At 37.0% G+C, this 22555-nt stretch overlaps 1 protein-coding gene across 6 annotated transcripts in view; it reads left to right on the top strand.

The window, feature by feature from the left end:
• The window catches only part of POLR2B (RNA polymerase II subunit B), a 44155-nt gene that overhangs the window by 8700 nt on the left and 12900 nt on the right, over positions 1 to 22555 (top strand). For all 6 annotated transcript variants that reach the window (XR_014081677.1, XM_081588255.1, XM_081588218.1 and 3 more), the window contains 13 exons: positions 3282 to 3394; positions 3521 to 3740; positions 4369 to 4527; positions 8093 to 8257; positions 10232 to 10428; positions 10584 to 10703; positions 11466 to 11652; positions 14399 to 14542; positions 14788 to 14927; positions 15029 to 15140; positions 18480 to 18634; positions 19755 to 19953; positions 20249 to 20417. Coding sequence is in view for 5 of the 6 variants with exons in the window: in XM_081588218.1 (XP_081444344.1) it covers positions 3282 to 3394; positions 3521 to 3740; positions 4369 to 4527; positions 8093 to 8257; positions 10232 to 10428; positions 10584 to 10703; positions 11466 to 11652; positions 14399 to 14542; positions 14788 to 14927; positions 15029 to 15140; positions 18480 to 18634; positions 19755 to 19953; positions 20249 to 20417 (2080 nt within the window). In the remaining variant the exon portion in view is untranslated. The remainder of the gene's footprint in view (positions 1 to 3281; positions 3395 to 3520; positions 3741 to 4368; positions 4528 to 8092; positions 8258 to 10231; positions 10429 to 10583; positions 10704 to 11465; positions 11653 to 14398; positions 14543 to 14787; positions 14928 to 15028; positions 15141 to 18479; positions 18635 to 19754; positions 19954 to 20248; positions 20418 to 22555) is intronic.

Genomic DNA, 22555 nt, shown 5'->3' with positions numbered 1-22555 from the left:
AGATCAGTCCCTCTTTTCCGTAGCTTATCTCATAGGGGCTGGTGTATTATTCTCATTTTGGGTGGAGATACTGCATAGACTTTGCTCTTGAGAACAAAAATAATTGACTCTTCTGGCACTGTGTTGGAAAAATGGGTGTAGAATCTTTTTTTTTTTTTTTTATGGCATTTTTTTTCTATATGGTCTTTTCAAAATGAGAGCAATGTAGCATATTCAGAGTTCTAAAACAAGTACTATGGAAGGAAGAGATCTCTCAAGCTTTGGTATCAGAGCTTAGTACAAAAGATGGAAGGGACTTAAGCTGACCATGAAGGGCATTTGTCTTAGTAGAGAAAAAATATTTAATCATTTCAGCAAAAGATACTTTATGTATTTGGCTTGTGGTTGGAATGGAGGGACCACCATAATCATTATATTGTTTTTGACTTGATCTCTTTTTGACAGTGGAAGATAAGATGGAACTAGGTTGTCACATGCTTGGATGTCATTGGCTGTCATGGGAAATTGTGGAAAGACTGTCAAAAAATGTATATAAAGCGTTATTTTAAAAAGGTTGCTTTGGAAATGGTGTTTACTGGGAATGGGAAGAGACTAGAGTCAGATACAAATTTTGAAACAGCTTAAGTTTCAGATAATAATGTCCTAAACTAAGGTGATAGTGGAAATGAGTAGTTGGATGGCTGAATTCCTTTTGTTTCATTATCACCAGTAGTTCTTCTTGCTCTTTACCTACTCCAGCTTGGGAAACTTGGGTATTAAGAATTTTCCTTTAGTGATCTGTTTAGTTCCATCTTTTCCTTTTCTGAGGTTTGATTTAGACTAAGAGAAATTCCGTATCCATTCAACTCTGGAAAGTTCTTTTGGATCTTGTTTTATTGGGTAACAGATATATATTTAATCGAAAAATTTTCTTTCTCTTTTTTTTCTTTTCTTTTTTTAACTGTGAAATAAGCTACAGTCAGCCATGATTGGAAATTCTCATTCCTCTATGTAGAATAGTAATTAGCATTTCTGTTTTGTTTTTTTTTTTATTTGTCTTTGCACACAGTATTACAAGAAGGTGGCTATCATACTGATTCCTTACATCTATTACACAGAAATGCCCCCTCAAGGATTCCCAGTTATCTGCCCATGGGAATTGGCAGTTAGTGAATGGGGCAGAATGCTAAGTCTCAGAAAGGTTTCTTGAGACATTTTTGTGGGAAGTTTTGGGTCAAAGGGAGAAATGAAACCCAGCAATGAGCGTTCCATCCTTCATCTTCCTGGGGAAATTCCAATTCCAAAGGTTTTCTGAAGAAAGGCACCTCTCTTAGCAACCTAGCGATGGGTGGTGCCCAGACCTACTCCCTGGATTAGGTTGAGGTGAAGCGGGCAGCATTAAGCAGTAGAGTTCACAGACCCGAGGCAGAGAAGTGAAATGCCTGTGGAGGAGAGAAGGGGACTAAGAGAGCCCAGAGGTCCAAGTCATAAATTCCACCCTGTCTCCAGTTCTGAGCAGAAACTCTTCTTCCCAAGACTCAAGTGGAGTTTTAATTCAGGACTGGCTTTTCTCTAGGGCACAGAGAGGACAAGTCAGGCGGAGATCTGATGGTAGTGAAGGTGGAGAGCTAAGGTATCAGACACAGATGGACACTCCCACAACAAACACAGACCACAGCAGTTTTGAAGCTATAAGCCAGGATCAGGGTAAAAAAAAAAATTCAGCTGTGTTTGACATACAGAATTTTGTAGGCCCTCTTCAATAAAATTTAAATCACTGCTTCTATGCTGTCCCTTGCTATATTCCCAGTATTTTTTCCAAGACTAGAGGTCTGGGCAGTAAGAAGAAATAGGAGAAAATACCGAGACTTGAAATGCCACTCCCCACCCCCACTTATTCTGTACAAAAGAATCTTCTCTCCCTCCCCTTGCTGTTGGGATGAAGGCTGGGTAAAGGCAAAAGGAGAAAAACCCTCAGCACGTTCCTTCTGCTTTGAAGTGTAGTTGCATCACAGGGCACAGAAGTGGAGGAGAAAATACAGGCTCTAGGAGAGCGTGGGAGCATAATCCAGTCAAAGAAGAAAGAGGGTGCTTCCCCTGCCCTGTGTCAGATGTGCTCAGAGCTTTCCTTCTAGTACTGACAAAAAGGAGTGAGAAGGAAGGGGAAATGTGTACAGGTTGGGGTGAGGGTGAGGCACCTACAGACAAGATGGAGTCTTAATCCCTGTGACCCCAAGATGATCCTGCAAGCATCACCTGGGGGACTGGATGAGAAGTCACCCAGGAGCTCTTCTTGGATTTTTTGAGGGAGTGAAGAGCCAGGAATGGTGGTCTTCACCGGAGTGACTGCTGGATCTTTTCTTTGGCTGACTACACCACTTGATATTTGATCCGCTCCTTAATGCCACAGGGTGTACCACTATATGGGAATTCCTGTCTTGGATCACCCCTGCATCTATGATTTCTTCTACAACCGAGAAGAATGTTCACCAGCAGAGCTCGCTTTTCTACATTTTCCCTCAGCATCTGGCTTGATTAGTTGAAGAGGTAGTTCAAAACAGCCATGAACTTCAGCTCATTTTCATAGGAGCTGCCAATCATACAGAAATAGAGATTGATACTGCTTTTGTATACTACTTTCAGGCTTTCTAAAAGGGCAGCTTCACTGTCAATCCTATGGGTCCTGTTGAAACTATTCTTCTCAAAGGCCTTTTGCTTCTTGATGCTGGTATAGGTTGCAAAAAGTTGATCTCCATCATTGTCCAGAATAAGGATGGCTTTGACCAGTATACAGGAAGGGTTCCAAAATCAGCGCCTCCATTTTGCCCTGCGACTGATGCTGACACCTTCTGTATGTTTAATTGAAGAGTTAGGTTTACTTTTGCCCATGTTCTGTTGATTAGTTTAGGACACGTTTCTAATTGTATGAATTTATCTTTTCTTTGTTTTCCAGTAACTTTGTTAACCTAACCTCAGCTAAGGAGAGGGCACATGAAACAGCTATACAGATCATTAATGCAAATCCATTTTAGTTGTTTGACATGAATCCAGAGCATATGATATGTGCTTAGTCTTTACAGTCTCTTTTTGTCTTCCACCTTAAGAGAGTGATGAAGTATAAAACTTGATGCCTGTGGAATATGGATAGTGACTGGAGAGTCACCATTTTAGAAAAGTAGATTAACTTTGGCATTTTCTAGAGCTGTTTCTACTCAAAATGATCTGTTGATTAAAACAGAATCATTAAATCTTTTATGGAAAAAATTATTTACTTTTTTCCATGGTTTTTGGTTTCATTTTAGCCAAGATACTTGCTGAAGTTTGAACAGATTTACCTGTCCAAGCCCACTCATTGGGAAAGAGATGGTGCGCCATCACCAATGATGCCAAATGAAGCCAGATTAAGAAATCTCACGTAAGAAACCTTATTTCTTTTCCAGCAGCTGATTTTGAAATAAAATTCATAAAATAAAATTTTGGTCAGTTGAGAGTTTTAGCAAATACCTTACTATTAACTTGTGATCTACTTTTATTTTCAAAGGTACTCTGCTCCACTTTATGTTGACATAACAAAAACAGTCATTAAAGAAGGTGAAGAACAACTTCAGACGCAGCATCAGAAAACTTTTATAGGAAAAATTCCAATTATGTTGCGTTCAACTTACTGCCTATTGAATGGCTTAACTGATCGTGATCTTTGTGAGTTAAATGAATGTCCCTTGGATCCTGGTGGCTACTTCATTATTAATGGGTCAGAAAAGGTATAATAGCATTGTTTATAAAAAATACCAAATGATCATTAAGCTCATGAAAGTTGAAATTAAAAAGTAAACTTTTGTGTAATAATCTGGAAGTAGCAGTTGAATTATTAGGGAGGTGACAGCTGAATTTATATTAAACCAAAACTTGGTTTAGCTATATATAATATACACTAGAAATTTTGTCAGTTTGAGCTTAATATGTTTCAGTGAAGGACTGATGTTGAAGCTGAAACTCCCAGTACTTTGGCCACCTGATGCGAAGAGCTGACTCATTTGAAAAGACACTGATGCTGGGAAAGAGTGAGGGCAGGAGGAGAAGGGGACAACAGAGGATGAGATGGTTGGATGGCATCACAGACTCAATGGTCATGGATTTGGGTGGACTCAGGGAGTTGGTGTTGGACAGGGAGGCCTGGCGTGCTGTGGTTCATGGGGTCGCAAAGAGTCAGACACGACTGAGCGACTGAACTGAACTGAAATGTTTATGCAAAATGCAGTATGTAAAGTTTAAGAATTGTTATTTCAGTGAGCTTGTACAGTCCGATTAAATTAAGATGCAGCTTTCACTATTCTTTCTAATTCAAAGACTTTGTGTGTTTTATGGCTATAACTTTTATTGTCCATGTAGGTTCTGATTGCTCAAGAGAAAATGGCAACAAACACAGTCTATGTGTTTGCCAAAAAGGATTCCAAATATGCCTACACAGGAGAGTGTAGATCATGTCTGGAGAATTCTTCTCGGCCCACCAGCACTATCTGGGTTAGCATGCTGGCGAGAGGAGGACAGGTATGGAATATTACATGATATTATTTGGGTTTATTCCTTCTCATCTAGTTCTGTAAGTTACCAGGCTGCATGCTTTGTCAAAAAGTTTTTCTGAAACATATTATCAGTGTTGTATGAAAGGCATTTTATTTATTAATACTTATTGCTGTGTAACAAATTACTCCGGTAGCAACATTTATCATGTCGCAGTTTCTGGATGTGGATTAGCTGGGTCCACTGGTCACAAAGCTGCAATCAAGGTTTTTGGGCCACAGTCATTGTAAGGCTCGTTTTTGTGGTTGTTGGCAAGATTCAGTTCCTTGCCACGTGGTGCCCCTCTGTATAGCCCCTGACAACATGGCAGCTTGCTTGTCAGAGTAATTGAGCAGAGCCATGGAGCATATGAACAAGATGGAAATTGCCATCTTTTATGCCTTCATCTGGAGAAGGCAATGGCACCCCACTCCAGTACTCTTGCCTGGAAAATCCCATGGATGGAGGAGCCTGGTAGGCTGTGGTCCATGGGGTCGCTAAGAGTTGGACACGACTGAGCGTCTTCACTTTCACTTTTCACTTTCATGCATTGGAGAAGGAAATGGCAACCCACTCCAGTGTTCTTGCCTGGAGAATCCCAGGGACGGGAGAGCCTGGTGGGCTGCCGTCTCTGGGGTCGCACAGAGTCGGACACGACTGAAGTGACTTTGTAGCATGCCTTCATCTTAAAAGCAACATCCTGTCGTTTTTGCCATGTTCTTTTTGTTAGGCGCAATTCAGCACATCCAGTCTGTTCTCCAGGGGGACCACACAAGGCAGTAACAGAGGCAGGGATCATTGAGCACCATCTTAGAAGCCACCCAGCATAGGCATGTTACTTACGATAATGCACTCTAACAATAACATTTCTTGACTCTTGCTGTGTGCCAACTATGTTGCTTAGGTCACTTGATTTAATTTTTGCAATTCCCCTGGAAATTTGTTGTAACTAATTTCATGTATATTTTTATTTGTTAAAATTTTTAATATAAGTCATATATGCACATTAAAGTGGTTCAGAAAAGTACAAAAAAAAGTATTCTATAAAAAGTAGTCTCCCTTTGACCTGCAAATCTCTCCCCTCAGAAGCAGCTACTTTTGATAATTTCTCATGAGTCCATTCAGAAATAGTCTTAATTCAAAAACAATGTTTGCACCTTGCTGGTAACTTTTAAAAACAAACTTAGATCAGCAGTTTTTCATTATTTCTGAGATGTGATCCTCCATGTATGGATGTAGTATAATTTATTGAGCCATTCCCTACTGATGGCTGTTTAGGTTTCCAGTCTTGTGCTCTTATAAACACTTCTGCAGAGTGTAATGTCTCTTTGATGTTTTATAAAAGAAGAACTTAAACATAGAGGTTTAAGGGCCTCGAGTTAAAAATCCCATGTAGAGTAAGTGTTTTAAAGAATTAAAATATTTTTTTCTTGTGACTGGGGTAGAATGGAGCTCAGCTACAAGTGTTTGGGAAAGATCCCCAGGTGATTGTGATGTGGATTCTTAATTGATAAGCGTTGGCCTGGATTATGGAGGGCAGAAGTATAAGGAACACAGTATGTTAGGGAGATTATCATGGAAGCTATGGGCAAAGTGAATTAATCAGAGGCAGAGAAAGGAAAATCATCTAGATTTAGTGGTAAAGTTTGATATAATAGGAGGATGACTCGAGATCCTATGGTTCTTTCCAGAATTTTCATTTGATGAATGGGGCTTGGGGACCCATTTAATTCCCTGGAATATTCTCATGCAAAGCCAGAGTTGAAAATCACTGAGTAAAAATATAAGGTCTTTGTCTTATAATCTTGAAATAAAAGGATAACATTTTAAAGGGAATGAAATGAACAGTTGAGGTGTATGGTCTTTATTTTGTTGGCATTTCAATATACATGTATATTTCTGTGTAGTTATTTTTAGGGTATTTTGCTCTTGCTTTTTCTGACTGTGCGATGTGGCTTGCAAGAACTTAGTTCTCTAACCAGGGATTGAACCCAGGCCCCCGCAGTGACAGGGCTAAGTCCTAACCACTGGACCAGCAGGCAACTCCCTCTATGTAGTGTTTTTAACTTTTTTTAATTGTTCACAGTGATTCTATCAACTTGGAAGTTGTGGCTAAAAGGTGTAGCCACCTGCCCATTCCCATACTTTGTATGCTTTTGCCGTGCTCTGTAGTCAAATCTGGCCAAGTGTGGGACACTTGGTATCTCACAACTCTTTGCATCAACCAAGCTTTGTGTAATCATTGCCCAGGGCTTCACTGTTTTGCCTATTAGTGCCCACAGTAGCTATTTTATAACAATCTGAAACCTTCCCTCACCTCTTTAACTTTACAAATTAGGAAATGGAGTGTAATTACTTGCCTTGGGCCTTGAGGCTTGCTGACAGACAGACTGAAATTAGTAGTCTCAGCCATTGAATTTCCTGTACCTTATTAAGCTCCTTAAGTGTGTGTGCCCCAAAAGATGACTAGTCAGTCTGCCTGAAGTGCAAACACTATGGTTATGAGTATCAATAGCCTATAGGCAGCCATGAAAAAAAAAAGATTCTGTTATTCTATCCTGAGGCTCAAGATAAAATAGAGAACTTCCAAGAATTGATTTTTAGAGAGAATGTTGTGATGCGAGCAGTACATGGTATAGGCATTCTTTTTAAATGTTTGCATATTCTGAAAAAGGTCTATGATGAAACAGGTGGAATAATTGTTGAAACAACCGAATGACAGTTGGAGTTGTGAGGATTGTGGGTACAGGAAAAAGACCAAGATGAAGATTTAGGTATCATCTGTGAAAAGTTGTTACTGAACACTCATGAGATGAAATAAGGTTTCTAAGGAAGGAGGCCTGAAGTAGGAGGAGGAAGACAACAGAAACAGTTATTAAATGAACCATGATAATGTAGGATTATGAGGCAAAGAGAAGATAGAGTTTGATACTAAAGGAAAGAAGTTTGATTAAAATTGAGAAACCAGGTGTTTGTGTATGCCAGTGAAGGCTGGTAACTTATTTCATTTCTGTGTGCAATTGAAGAGAGAAATTGTAAAAGAGAAACCTATATGAAAGAGACTGTTTTTTAATATTGAAACATCATTCATATTTAGAGATACCTCACTGACCAACTCTCAGTTTATTTTTCATTCTGTTCTTGGCTTTTTTCCCACATTTGCCTATCTATTGTCTCTCTTATCTTCCCTTCCATCTATTTCTTCCAAACTTCCTAATTTTTTTGGTTGGGGGAAAGGACGAGTGGTAGCCTGTGTTTATATTCTTTTGCAGGCAGAGTTTCCAGATACAGTCTTGAGGTATTCTAGAGAATCTTGGCAAACATAGAGTAGAGAATGGAAATTCTCTCAGGTCTGAATGACCAGCCTGTCTGTCAAATAAGTAAACCTGTTGCAGTGGTTTTTGAAAAGCAGCCATAGGACATTCCTTAGAGTATGAGAGGCATGCTTTTTTTGAAATACTTACAATGGCCATTTATATGAAAAGGTTCTTATGATGTTTATATATGACTGTAATCTCTATTCTCATATTCTAATGATTTTTTTTTTTCTTAGGGTGCAAAAAAGAGTGCTATTGGTCAACGTATTGTGGCAACCCTACCGTATATCAAGCAAGAAGTTCCCATCATTATTGTGTTTAGAGCACTAGGTTTTGTGTCTGACAGAGATATTTTAGAGCATATTATTTATGATTTTGAAGATCCAGAGATGATGGAAATGGTAATGTGCAAGCAAAATGTATTCATAGTGTTCTTCTAGAGATTTAAAGTTACTCACTGTTGCTAATCCTAAAACACAAAAGAAAGCTGCTCTGAAGATCAATTTAGCTGTTGTAAACCCCATTCTATTTACTGTATAGCAAAAGCCTTCAGCCCTGCCTTGACTTCTTTTCCTGACAGTTCTATGTGAAATTGACCTGAAAACTAGAGGCAGTCAGAGTTCACTGACAGCAGTAAGGAAGAAGTAGTAATAAGGAAAATCATAAAGGCACACTAGTCTGATGCAGTTTAGTAAGGGGAAAAGAAGAGTTGATATCTTAAAAAAAAACCAAAACATTTTTATTTTTAAAACATTTCAAACTTACAGAAAAGTTACAAATAACTCCTATATAGTCTGTGCCTGTATTTAGCAGCTGTTACCTTTACCACATTTGTTTTAGGATTCTTTTTATCTATATATATACATTGTTTTTTTCTGGATCATTTGAAAGTGAGTTTTAGGCATCATGCCCCTTTATTCCTAAATACTTCAGTGTATATTTCATAAGAATCAGGATATTTACTCACATAATCATAGTGCAGTTTTTAAAATTGGTATTTTGGTGTAGTACATACTGTTAATCTGGAGAACTTATTCAAGTTTTTGCCAGAGATATTGATAATATCCTTAATAGCATTTTTTTTTCCTGGTTCAAAATCCAGTCAGTCATCTATTACATATTGTTTTTAATGTTTGCTTAGTCTCTTTTAATCTTCCCCTGTCTCTTTCTGTTGTTTCATAACACTGAAGTTTTTGGAGCGGGTAGGCCATTTATTTTATAGAATATCCTTCAACTTGAATTTTTCTGATATTTCCTCATGATTACATTCAATTTACACCATTTCTTGGCAGGACAAATCTAGAGATCATAATATGTGCTTCCCAGGGCATCACATCAGAAGTCACATGATGTCATTTTGTCCCATCATTGGTAATGTTAATTTCACAGCGGCAGCTGTTAGTTTCCTCCACTGTAAAGTTACTGCTTTTATGGGAAGGTTTGTTGAATCTAGATAAATACGCATTTCCTCATCAGTCATCCTTGTCTAAGGAGTACTTGATATTCTTAAAGTTGTCCTGAATTATCCAAAGTCTTTAAGACTACAGAGAAATAAAGTAAAATATAGGCTAAACATTGGTCACACAGTTAGAAAGTGAAGTATATTTTAGTTATTAGAGTATTTATTGTTATGATTACATGACAAAATGGATTCCGTTTAGATTTTACTTTAAGCTTTTGCCAGTAGTTACGCTTTTTTTCCCCTTAATACTTAAAGATAAGAATTTAGATAGTTAAAAGAAAGGATAACCTCTTAAACCAAAGCTGACAACATTATGACACATTTATTCATTTGAGCTTAGTTTGGGTGTTAAAGTGAAGTGAAGGCTCTCAGTCATGTCTGACTCTTTGCGACCCCATGAACTGTAGCCTAACAGGCTCCTCCGTCCATGGGATTTTCCAGGCAAGAATACTGGAGTGGGTTGCTGTTTCCTTCTCCAGGAGATCTTCCCAACCCAGGGATTGAACCCGGGTCTCCCACGTTGTAGGCAGACGCTTTACCATCTGAGCCACCAGGGAAGTCCAGTTTGGGTGTTAAACTTCTCTAAATTGATTTTAGATATTTGAAAGGAACTTTTTTTAAGCTATTGTTTATTAAAATATTTAAAAAAACCCAAACCCACTGTGCTCTGTTATAATGGAATTATTTGTATTTTTCTGGAAAGTATGATTGTCCATGCTGATCATTTTTTTCAGAGTTCCCTAGATCAGTAAGGTGTTTTTAAGTTCTAGGATTTTGTGGTTCCTTGAATTTCTAAAAATATTTGCATATTTAATTAGGTGTCCATAGGGATATTTAACATATTATAAATTGACAGTTGCCTTATGTTAAAGATAATGAATTCAAAAATAATTTTATTTTAATTAACAAATAGGTTAAACCATCACTCGATGAAGCTTTTGTCATCCAAGAACAGAATGTTGCACTAAATTTCATTGGTTCAAGAGGGGCAAAGCCTGGTGTTACCAAAGAGAAAAGAATTAAATATGCCAAGGAAGTATTACAGAAAGAAATGCTCCCTCATGTTGGCGTCAGTGATTTTTGTGAGACCAAGAAAGCTTATTTCTTGGGGTATGTCATATTTCATTGTTTTAAGTTCTTTGCCAAGATGTGGTTGAGATGAAGTTTTTCTTAAAGCTGAAAATGTCAAAATTGATGTTTTTAGTATATGTTAAAAAAAAAAAGAAAGCCAAAACCACGTGCTTTCTCTTTTTCTTTTTTTAAAGGTACATGGTTCATAGGTTGCTGCTAGCAGCTTTGGGTAGAAGAGAGTTAGATGACAGAGATCACTATGGAAACAAAAGATTGGACCTTGCTGGACCACTACTTGCATTCTTATTTAGAGGGTAAGAAATTATGGAATGATACTGTTAAAAGTAGATAAATTTCACTTTAGATTGGTTATGGCACATGGAGGTGCTAGAAAACTATCTTGGCATGCATAATGGGTACATGTGAAGTTAGTCACATTCTTTGCCAGTTGTGCAGTTTAGTTCTGCTTCATATCTGAGAATTTCAAGATTGTGAGGACGTTTATCACTTGTTTACATTTTCTTTATTTGTCTCTGCCGTTGCAAAGCAGTTGAGAAAGCTCAGTTATTGATTGATTTCCTGAGTGCTGATATTGGAATTTTTATTAGCTCTGCTTTGCAGTTTATAAAAACACAAAAGCTAGAGAGGAAGCAATGGTTGTGTCAGAATTAAGGTTATACATGATTTTTATTTTGTTCTTAATATGTTTTTATATTTTCTATAATGAACATATACTACTTCTATAATTGGAAAAACTTATTTGTAAAAATTAAGTAGACAGTTTAGCACAAAAATATTAGCAGTGTTTTGTGCATGTTTTGTTATTTGTTGTGTTGTATATTAGTGTTTTTCAACCTTGTTTTGTTACCACCTCACTAAGGAGCCTCTTTCGACTATTTTTCCCTTACTGCTTTGCTTGTGTATGTTTTGGTACTGTATGTACATCTGTGCTTTTTATCTAAAAAAGAATAACCCCCCCCATCTTAACCACTTTTCCCCTCCTTGTGGGCAACAGTGTCCTTGTTAAAGAATTCATGTTACAGACCTTGACATGTTTAAAACATTTTATTGGGCAGAATGTTTAAGAATTTGCTTAAAGAAGTACGGATCTATGCCCAGAAGTTCATTGATCGTGGAAAGGATTTTAACTTGGAATTGGCAATTAAAACAAGGATTATATCTGATGGCCTAAAATATTCTTTAGCTACTGGAAACTGGGGTGACCAAAAGAAAGCTCATCAAGCCAGAGCTGGAGTATCTCAGGTAAGGATGTCAACTGTGACTACAGGTTTGATAAGAAAACATTACGAAACTAATAGAATCTTCATTTATTGAATGTAAATTGTTTTCCCTTTTTTTTTCTTAGTCAGATATAAAAGCACTTGGAGGCTTTTGAATTACATAAGTGAAAATTTTCTTAAGTTAGCTGTTAGCACTAGTAAGAGATTTTAAAGTTTTGACTCTCATCAAGATATTTAATAAATTCACATAGGTTCTTAGGAGGTGGAACAGTCTATGTTCATGAAATTTTTGTCTTAAAAGTTCCATATTAGAAACTGATACCCAGGGAATAAATTATTTTGTGTAATGTAATACTTCTAACGCTGATTTCTGTATGTTGCCTTGTTTTTATGTACAGTGATTGCAGTAGGTACTCTCAGAATGATTAATGGGGGAAACATTTTACAAAAATGTCTCACCAGGTGTTTTTATTTATTTTTCGTAATTACTTTTCATATGAGATTTAAAACTTACCATGTACGTGTTTAGCTTTATGGAAGGGATCTCTCCCTCATTTGCCTTTTTTTTTTTTTTTTAAAAAACAAGCCTACACCACTATCGCCTAATAAATTTGGCATTCAGACACCAACTTTAACCTCCTGATTCCTGGGAGCCTAAATATCTTAAGAATTATGGAAGGATGCTCATAGCCCAGTTAAATTTCTAGTTTCTTTTAGTTTAGTAAGGATTTGTTGACTCTAGTTGGTGTTTGTGATGCTGGGTTCACAGGTTGATTCCAGCCCTCAAGGAGCTCACCATCTATTAGAGGAAACATTTGCCCTTGTATATCTCACTATGCCTTGAGCTGAATTGTGATAAATGCCATCCTGCCAATTGAGTTCAGCTCCTGGGTCTTAAGATGTGCCAAGAGCTCTGTCACACGTTGGAGCTGCAAAAAATGAATAAAACATGATCCCTGATCTTCAATAGCTTACAGTCTGTACTCACAGATGTAAACAGATATTACAGCATGGTACAGGGAGTATTAAATGAGAGCTATGCATGCTTGCTCTGTGGAGGTGCTAGAGAAAGGCATATAGCACTGCCTGAGAGTGTGAACAGAAATGTTTTCTTTAGGAGGTGGCACGTGAGCTGGATCTTGAAGGGTAGTTGAGAAATAGCCCAAGCCTTGGAGGAGGGTAGAACCAATAGCTCATAGGAAAACTGGAAAAAAGTTCTTAATATCCTGAACAAAGGGACAGAGGGAGAAAAGGGCACGTGTATGTGGGAAGAGCTAGATCATTCTAGTGTTTTCAAATCAAAATGGGAGAGTTAGAAAGGTGGGGTTGGAGAGGGGAGCTTGGAAACACTTCGTAGAGGGGCATTCGCTTTTGCTTTTTAGGTAGCTTCACAGTAAATGTCATTGTGAAGAAAAGATTTGAGAAGGGCATAGTTGGTGGCAGAAAGATTGTTCCAACAGGCTCAGTGAGAAATGGTTAGAGCCTGCAGTAGAACAGTTCTATGGAGGTAGAGAGTGGAGTCAGATTTGAGAAATATTGGGAAGTTTGGAAAGCTTTGTGATTAGTTGAATGATGGAAAACTCCATAGAACAGAGAGAAGAGAACAGTTCTTCCTGGAGGTGGTCAGGTGTCTTCTATAGAAGTGGTGGAATTTCACCAAGCAGAGCAGAATGGGGAGTGCATTCCATCCTGTGGCAGTTGCATGTCAGAGTTGTGGAGGTGAGAAGTGTTTGGCAATGTGGATGGAGTACAGAAGTTCTGAAGACTATGGTAGGGGAAGGTTGTTTGGGACTTCATTGAAAAGAGCTTCAGTGTCATGCTACTTTAGCTGGTGGGGAACTGTCTAATATTTTTTAATTTGGTGAGTGATGTGAACTTACCTGTATCTGTGTTTTAATAATTGTGGTAACTGAGCAGAGTAGATTGGAGAGGACATTGCAGGGACTTACGAGCTAATGATAGTAGTACAGGTAAGAGGTGAGCTGGTTTTTTGCTGTGACATTGGGAATGGACAGTTTAGGTTTTTGGGGAAGTTGGGAAATGGAGTCAACAGGATATGTTTATTGATGTATGAAAGGAAGTCAGAGACAAAGATATCATGAGATTTCTAGGTTGGGAGATACAGGGAAGGGTGACACCATTAACCATGATAGGAGATTTAGGAAGAGGAAGGAGGATGGATTGTTCTAGGTGTGGGGAAAGAGGTGATGTGTTATTAGGTACATTGAGATTGTGTTGATTGCTTTATATCTCTCTAAACTCCGTACTTACACCAGTATTACCTTGCTTAGTGTTCTTTAAATATTGAATCTCTGTGTTGGGTTCAGACGCCTCAACCTGGAAAAAGTTCTGGGATGGGTTAGTGATGTTTGCTGTGGTCAAAGGAATGAGAGTTGGTAGCATATAACACTTAGTGCCTGATGTTTGCCAAGTACTGTTCTAGGTACTGGGATACAGCAGAGAACAAAACAAGTTAAAAAAAACCTCACTAACATCCAAATGTTTGGAGATAGGCCATAAAACATTTATGTGGCATGTTAGAACTGTATGTCATATATTTGCCATCCTTGCTGTAAGGGTCAGTTAAGTTACAAGAGTGAACAGAATTATCCAGGGCAGATTGGAGAAAGGAAGGATGGAAACAGTTGGACACTGAGTGGATTATATGTGACAATATGACTTTGCCTCATTGTAATGTTTGCCAAAAATATGATAGTGTGAGTAACAGAAATGCCCAAGCTCTATAAAGATGTGTTATTGTTTTCTAGGTATTAAATCGCCTGACTTTTGCATCTACTCTTTCTCACCTGCGTCGTTTAAATTCTCCCATTGGTAGAGATGGCAAACTAGCAAAACCCAGACAATTGCATAATACATTATGGGGAATGGTGTGTCCTGCTGAGACCCCAGAGGTAATACATTAGAATTTATGTTCAAGACAAAAAGTACAAGAATTATCATGTAGAACATAATTACTTTTATAAGTAATTTTTAATTTTATTTAATTATCTAAGTGTAGTATGGAACTAAGATATTATAATTTTGTTCTTAGGAAGTAAGAATACATTCTGAAATCAAATTGGAGGGGAAGTGTGGAAAATAATTTTGAAAGGCATGTTAAATCAGTATGAGTAATGTGTACTTTATTTATTCCAAGGGCCATGCTGTAGGACTTGTGAAGAATTTAGCCCTGATGGCTTATATTTCAGTTGGATCTCAACCTTCTCCAATTCTGGAATTTTTAGAAGAATGGAGTATGGAAAATTTAGAAGAGATTTCTCCTGCAGCTATTGCTGAGTGTGTATAGATGCAATTAAAAAAAAAAAAACTTGTTAATTTTTGGTTATAGCTTATTACAGAGTTACTAAGTACAAAATGCTTTTGGTTTTCTATTTTAGTGCAACCAAGATTTTTGTTAATGGCTGTTGGGTTGGAATACATAAAGATCCTGAACAACTTATGAACACACTACGGAAGTTGCGGCGTCAGATGGACATCATTGTGTCTGAAGTAAGAATCTTTATTTATTTAACAGGACGTGATCTCTGGGATTTCTGAATGAGGCATAAGGCTAAGTGAAAGTTTTCTTTGCACTGATATCTTTCTTGAACTGGTGTCCTTTGAATTTTAAAGTATGTTGTCAAAAGTCTAGATGTTTTGAGCTAGATTTAATAATAAGGTATTACTTACTTTAATGCCTTAGATATATGCATCCAAAGTTTTGACATGTAATTTATTATTAAATTATATTTTAGAATTCAGATTACATTTTAAAGTATATTCTTTTGAGAATCTTTTTGTGAAGCTGACAATGCTTTTAAAAAGGGAATGATCATCTCTGATAACCTCCTTTGTTGGAATCCAGAGATTAATTCTTAAAATGTGATACACCTCTATTAGATTCTTTTATGTTTAGGTGGATGTTGACGTGCTCTGGGTATAGGATTTTTTTTTTTTAATCATCAAAATACCAAATGAACTTTATTCCTCCCCAAAATAGGGCTTTTGCTTTCAGTGTAATACGTTGAGGGCTGGGCTCAGGCTCTTTTTGATTTCCCCACATCTGCACCTTTCGGTCTTTCCAGGGGAAAGTGGATTTGGAGAGAAACTAACACACTTAAGCTGGCCACCTGTCTACCTAGCAAAGCAGAGAATCAAGGTTTGGCTGCTCCAAGTCTTCCTCTAGCAGGCAGACTCTGGGTTTTGAGCCAGGGGTATTCAGAGCTGGAAGTCAGGAGCAGCTTGCTTCACTTGAGGGCAGCAGGCAGAGATAAGAGAAAGCCCAAGAACCAGCATTGTGTTTTTTATGATTGAGAATTTTGTTAATGCCTTTTGTTTCTGCTGAGGTTTGCTGTGTTCTCTAGGGTAAAATTAAGTTCTTCATGCTGTTCAGGCCTCTTTACCTTTCCATGAGCCCTTTCCCTCAAACTGGAATGTTTGTGCTCCCTGTCACCCATGCCTCCTCAAAAACATAGTAGGGAGAAGGTGTTTTTTACTTTTTTTTTAGATAAATCTCACTAATTCTGTAAAACTCTAGTATTAACTCTTGTCTTCTTCAGGATACTTTACCTGACCCCCCAGTTTGATTTAGATCAGAGGTTGGCAGACATTTTCTTTAAAGGACCAGATAGTAAATATTTTAGTCTTTGTTCACCATACAGTGTCTGTTGTGTATTCAGCTCTGCTGTTGTAGTGAAAAGTAGCCATAGACAGTACACAAATCAGTATAACTGTATTTTTTTCTTTTGAAAATAAATGGCAGGTGAGGGCAGATTTGGTCTATAGGGCTCTTCACTGAGCCCCTGATTTAGACCTATCTGTGTGACTATATATAGCATATTTTCCTTGAATAAGTTCTGACAGAATGCATATACCAGATAGTAACTATTGATTTATGTGCCTGCTTCTCTCACTATACTGTTAACTTCTCAGAGGCAATGAATATGTCTTAAATGACTTTGTATTTTCAGCTCTGAGTGTGATGCCTGATATGTAGTGTCTGACAGTGAGTGTTTGTTGAAACTATAAATGGGCCCTGTGTCCTTGAACTGGACTGTTTAATCTCCTATTGGAGAATGTTGTTGGGAGCCTCTTAGTAGGAGAATTGTATGTATTTTTTAGGAGTCTAGTACTTTTTCTTTTTCTTACCCTTTATGTTTTCTGATAACCAGAGGTTCTCATCTTAGCCATCTCTAACTTTAGCTTTGTGTTGGACCTGTTAGGCTTTCCCGTCAGTAGTCTTCTCGAGAACACCTGTTTCCTTTGGAATACAAGATTCTGTTTGGCCTTTGAGGAGACACAGCTCAGTTTATGTCTTTACATTAAAACAAAAGAGCTATATTCTGTTATTGTAATATAATACTTTATATTCTATTAGGAATTCTCTAAGGATTCAAGGAAAGCATTTGAGAATACTGTTCATGGTGTTTTTGCTCACACACATAGTTTCATCTCAGATTTTTTTCTAAGGATAGGAAGTGGGCTAAGAATGTGGGACATTTTCTTTTTCTTGGCTTTTTACTCTTTACATTTTGGGAGAATTTAGTGTTTTTTGATTAAGCTTTAATGATTTACTGTTGTTTTAAAACTGAATAATCCGAACTTTTCCTTTAAATAAACGCAATCTTTTTTTTTCTATGGCTACGTCACATGGCTTGTGGGGTCTTAGTTCCCCCACCAGGTATTGAACCTGGACCCCAGCAGTGAAAGCCTAGACCAACCGGAAATTCCCTACGCAATCTTTTCTTTAATGAAAGTATCCAGTTGTGATTTCACTTTTTGAAAGTACTTTTATGTAGAAATACCAGTCTATTTTTCCATTTCCTAACTCATTAGCAATTCATTTCTTAGTTGACTTTTAAGATTATATATTAGATCTAGAAAATTCACTGGAAATTTTTGTTTGTTTACTTCTTGATATTGGCATGTCAAACTCGGTAGTACTTTTAATATTATGCTCTTTATTGTAAATTTTTCCAAAATATTTTTGATATTTTCCAGGAATATATTTTCTAGCACTATCCAGTAGAAATGCAATGTGAGTTACATAGACAATTAAATTTTTCTAGTAGTCATGTTAAAAAAATTAAAGAAAAAAAAAAGGGTATTTCCTGGCGGTCCAGTGGTAGGACTACATGCTTTCACTGCTGAGGGTATGAGTTCAGCCCCTGGTCGGGGAACTGAGATCCCACGAGCCACGTTGTGTGGCAGAAAAAAAGAAAAAAAGAAATAGATGAAAATAAGTGTGTTTTATTTAGCTTAATACATCAAAAATAATACAATTTCAACATATAATCTATGGAAAATTATTAGTGATAAATTTTATCATTCAAATTCAGTAAGTAGTTTATACTTACAGCATATCTCCTTTTAGAATGGCCACATTTCAAGTGCTTAGTAGTGACCTGTGGCTAGTGACTGCTGTATTAGACATCTAGATTGTAAACCATTTGCTGATAGACTATCATGAGAAGTCAGGCTTACAACTGGGAAGGCTTGATTGGAGCAGTGACACAGGGCTGGATATTGAAAGGTTACACAGTGAAGTATATGTAATTAGAGACAAAAATAAGAAATTGTCGCATACTAGTGTTTTGATATCAAAAATACATTTTCTTCATATTTTATTTTGCATGACATTACCAGATGTTGTTCAGCTCTATAATTATCAAGGCTAAATATTTATCCTCTATAAAATTTTAAATTATACCTAGGTTTTTAGCATATTGAACAATGATAAACTAATATCTATTAGTTTTATCTGATAATTTATTAATGTTATTTTATCTCAGCCTTAATGATACAGAGAAAATATAAGTTCATGAGACTATTTTGTCTTCTTATGTGTAGGTTTCTATGATCAGAGATATTCGAGAGAGGGAGATTCGGATCTATACAGACGCAGGCCGTATTTGTAGACCACTTCTAATTGTGGAAAAACAAAAGCTGCTTTTGAAGAAGAGACACATTGATCAATTGAAAGAGAGAGAATATAACAATTACAGGTAAGAACATGCAGTTAGAAAAAAAATGAGATATAGTTAACATGACATAAAACATTTTAAAGTGTGTCATTCAGTGGTTTTTAGTATAGTCACAAGATTGTACAACCATTGGCACTATCTAATTCCAGAATATTTTCTTTGACCACCCCCCCCCCCAAAAAAAAGAAACTCTGTACTCATAACCAATTACATTTGTTGTTCTTAATTTTTCTTAAGTAAGAGACTTGGGGCTTCCCTGGTGGCTCAGATGGTAAAGAATCTGCCTGCAATTCAGGAGACCAGGTTCAGTCCTGGGTTGGGAAGATACCCTGGAGAAGGGAATGGCTACCTACTCCAGTATTCTTTCTTGGAGAATTCCATGGACAGAGGAGCCTGGCAGGCTACAGTCCAAGGGGTCGTTAACAGTTGGATACAACTGAGTGCCTTAACACTTTCTTTCAAGAGACTTGTAGGGTCTTATTTAAGAATAAAAGTCTTTGTGACATGGTAAAGACTATCTCTACTAATAAAAAATGACCTACGTAGGACTCAGAGCTTTCACTGCTCGGAGGGGACTCAGGTTTGATCCCTAGTCAGGGAACTAGAATCCCACATGCCATGTGGTGTGGCCAAAGAAAAAGAAATAACCTATGTGATGAAGTAATATATAACATAATATGAATAATATATAATAAATTTAATAAAAAGAATCTTTTACAATTTATTATTAGTGATATATGAATGTATATAGTTTTATTGTAAAAAAAATTCAAAAAATAGATGTAATAAAATATATAAAAGCCTCCAGTTCACGCCTTCCTTTTCGAAAGTAAGTACTGTTACCGATTGGAGTATATATTCTTCCAGACCTTATTCTTTGTTTTTATATACTCACCCACTAGCCTCACAAGTAGGTTCTTAGATCAGAGCAGATAAAAACAAACTAATAGTTACAGAGCCATACTTTATGTGTATTGTGGAGTAACTTTTTTTTTTCCCACTGTTAACAATAATATACGTATTTTAGGACTCTTCCTATATGAGTACATACAGATACAGGAATACTCTTAATTAAGTAGGAAGCCTAGTTAACTAAGATAGTTCAGGAAGTAAGGAAATTAAATGAATTCTTCTTTTTCAGTTGGCAGGATCTTGTGGCCAGTGGGGTGGTAGAATATATTGATACTCTTGAAGAAGAAACAGTGATGCTTGCAATGACCCCAGATGATTTACAGGAGAAAGAAGTAGCTTATTGTTCCACATATACACACTGTGAAATTCATCCATCAATGATTCTTGGTGTCTGTGCCTCTATTATTCCTTTTCCTGATCATAACCAGGTTGGTACCAGTTTTTAACTATGCTTTGTGAGGAATTTGGGGGAAGTAGAATAAAAATTAGAAATTAGTCTATAGTTTCTTCTGAAAGAAAAGCCTTGTGGTATAAAGGCTATTGATTACAGCATTTAATATACTTATTCTTGTGTTGACTCTTAAGAGCCATAATTGCTTATTCCAGAAAAAGTAGAAACTTTACCAACCATATTTCTGATTTATGAAGTACCCTGTAGAGTCTGTTTATTTATTTAGAAGTAAATAAATTTTCATTGATTCTGCTTTTCATTTCTACTTTTAGTCCCCTAGAAACACATACCAGTCTGCTATGGGTAAGCAGGCTATGGGGGTTTATATCACCAACTTTCATGTTCGTATGGATACGTTGGCCCATGTTCTGTATTATCCTCAAAAACCACTTGTGACTACACGGTCTATGGAATATCTGCGATTTAGAGAGCTGCCAGCAGGTATGTTCAGTTTTGTTCTACATTTTGTAAGATCCTGCCATGGTTAAGGCGTTTTTGTGGGTGCTTTGAAGGATTAATAAAATGCATATGACACGGTCTCTGTTCTCATAGAATTTACAGCGTGGCAGGAAAATATGAGCACAATTAAATAAAAAGGTAAATGTGTGGAAAGTGTTATGATGGAGATATAGATTCTTTTGGAAGCACAGAGTGAAAGAAATGATTGATTCCTGTTGGAGTCTAGTGCCAATTTCATGGGGGAGGTAGCACTTTGACCTAGAGTAAAGTTGATGAGAGGGTAATTGAATTTGAGAGATGGTTTGAACTAGGGCCTGGATGCGTGAAGACAACTGTCAGTACTTATGTCAGTTTAGTATGGCTGGAGTGTAAATGCATGGGAATGATACTTGATCTCATGACACGGAGACAGCGGGTTGAATTTTATTTTGAGAATGAAAATGTCTAGCCTTTTTGAACAAGGAAGTAATTTTGAAGTTTATTTTGAATGTCATTCTGGCTATCACCTAAAATATAGATTAGAGTAAGATATGGTATTAAGTAGGGAGATAACTTAGAGGTTCTTGCAGTGGTCTAAGTGAGAATTGGTACAGTTCTTACCAAGAAGTGAAAAAGTGTAAGGGGTTGAAACACCTATTGGAATACATTTAATCGGACTTGATTAATGGTTGGATGTGAAATTATGAAGAGAGGGGAGAAAGGAATTGGAAATATTGTTGGTGTTCTTGGCTTGCGTGATCTAGCAGAGAGAGAGAGAGACTATTAATAATATTGGGAACATGTTAGAAGAAAGAAGAGGTTTTATTTTTAAAATTAATTTTTATTGGAGTATAGTTGATGTACAGTATTGTGTTAAATTCTGCTGTACAGCACAATGAGTCAGTTATACGTACATCCACTCTCTTAGATTGAAAGAAGAGGTTATAGAGGTAAGATAACAAGTTCAGTTTTTGACATGTTGATTTTGAGTTGCTGCCACAACATCTCAGGAATGATCTTCCAACAGTGAGTTGCAAATATAGTTGGAAGAAATGTCAAATCAAGAGCTGTGAAGTTTTTGATATGTTAATGATAATTATAGATGACTGTGAAATTGCTCAGGGAGAATTCGGAGTGAGAATCAAGTCAGAGACAGCCAGAATTTGGCGAAAAGAAATCAGGAGGAGAGATTTGAGATGGATCTGATAAGGAGAAAACTCGGAGATTTCCAGGAAGAGATTTCAGGACGACAGTCTCTTGAAATAGTGCAGAGAGGTCTGAAGGGTATAAGAGCGTTGACTATAAAGGAGACAGCATGGTTCTTCCGCACAGTTGTTGTCTTACCATATTATTAGCAGAATTTTGGCTTTGACTGTGGATAACATTATTTAGTAAAGTGTATCTTGTAAATAGTGGCTTAAAATCACTTACTGTAATATGAGATCTAGCATTTTGATAGCAGATTCTCACTGCTTAGAATGATTTATTTTCAGAGTTCTCCACAAGGGGTTACTCTTGTCTAGAAAAAGAAACTAGAAAAACAAAATCTGTTACTTTGTCTGCAGTGTGCCTATATCTTTGGTCTGTGTTTGCAGTGCCAGTGTTTTCTTCGACATTTAGATGATGGTTTCTTTATGACTAGAGAAGAAATATTGGTGAAGGATTGAATTTGAAATAGAATGTTCCTTTGGCACTGCTATGAAGTGGTAAGGGCATGGCTTTTAGGACCACATGCCTTTCAGTTTTGTTACTGCTTCATGCCTTAATCTTGTTAGCTATTTAAAAACTTTATTTTGAGATAATTTAAAGCTTGCAGAAAAGTTGCAAGACTGTTAACAAGAACTCCTGTACACTCTCCATCCAGGTCTCCGGGTTCACATTTTACCACACTTACAGTGTTCTTTCCTTTTCTTTTTCTTCCTAAACCATTTGAAAGTAAGTTGCAGACATGGAAGCCCCATCACTCTTTAATTTTTCAGTGTATATTTTCTAAAATCAAAGACATTCTTCACAGTACATCTGTCACCATCAGGGGGTCAACACTGATCCCCATCTAGTCAGTAGTCCCCCAATTCAGATTTGGCCAGTTGTCCTCATAATGTCCTTTATGGGTCTAGGGTCTAATCCAGGATTCTGCCTGT

This window comes from Giraffa tippelskirchi, chromosome 1 (assembly GCF_054371585.1).
Source record: "Giraffa tippelskirchi isolate mGirTip1 chromosome 1, T2T-mGirTip1v1.2.pri, whole genome shotgun sequence".
Lineage (NCBI taxonomy): Eukaryota > Metazoa > Chordata > Mammalia > Artiodactyla > Giraffidae > Giraffa > Giraffa tippelskirchi.
Note: the sequence above shows the minus strand (reverse complement) of the source record. Positions and strands in the feature narration are given on the sequence as shown.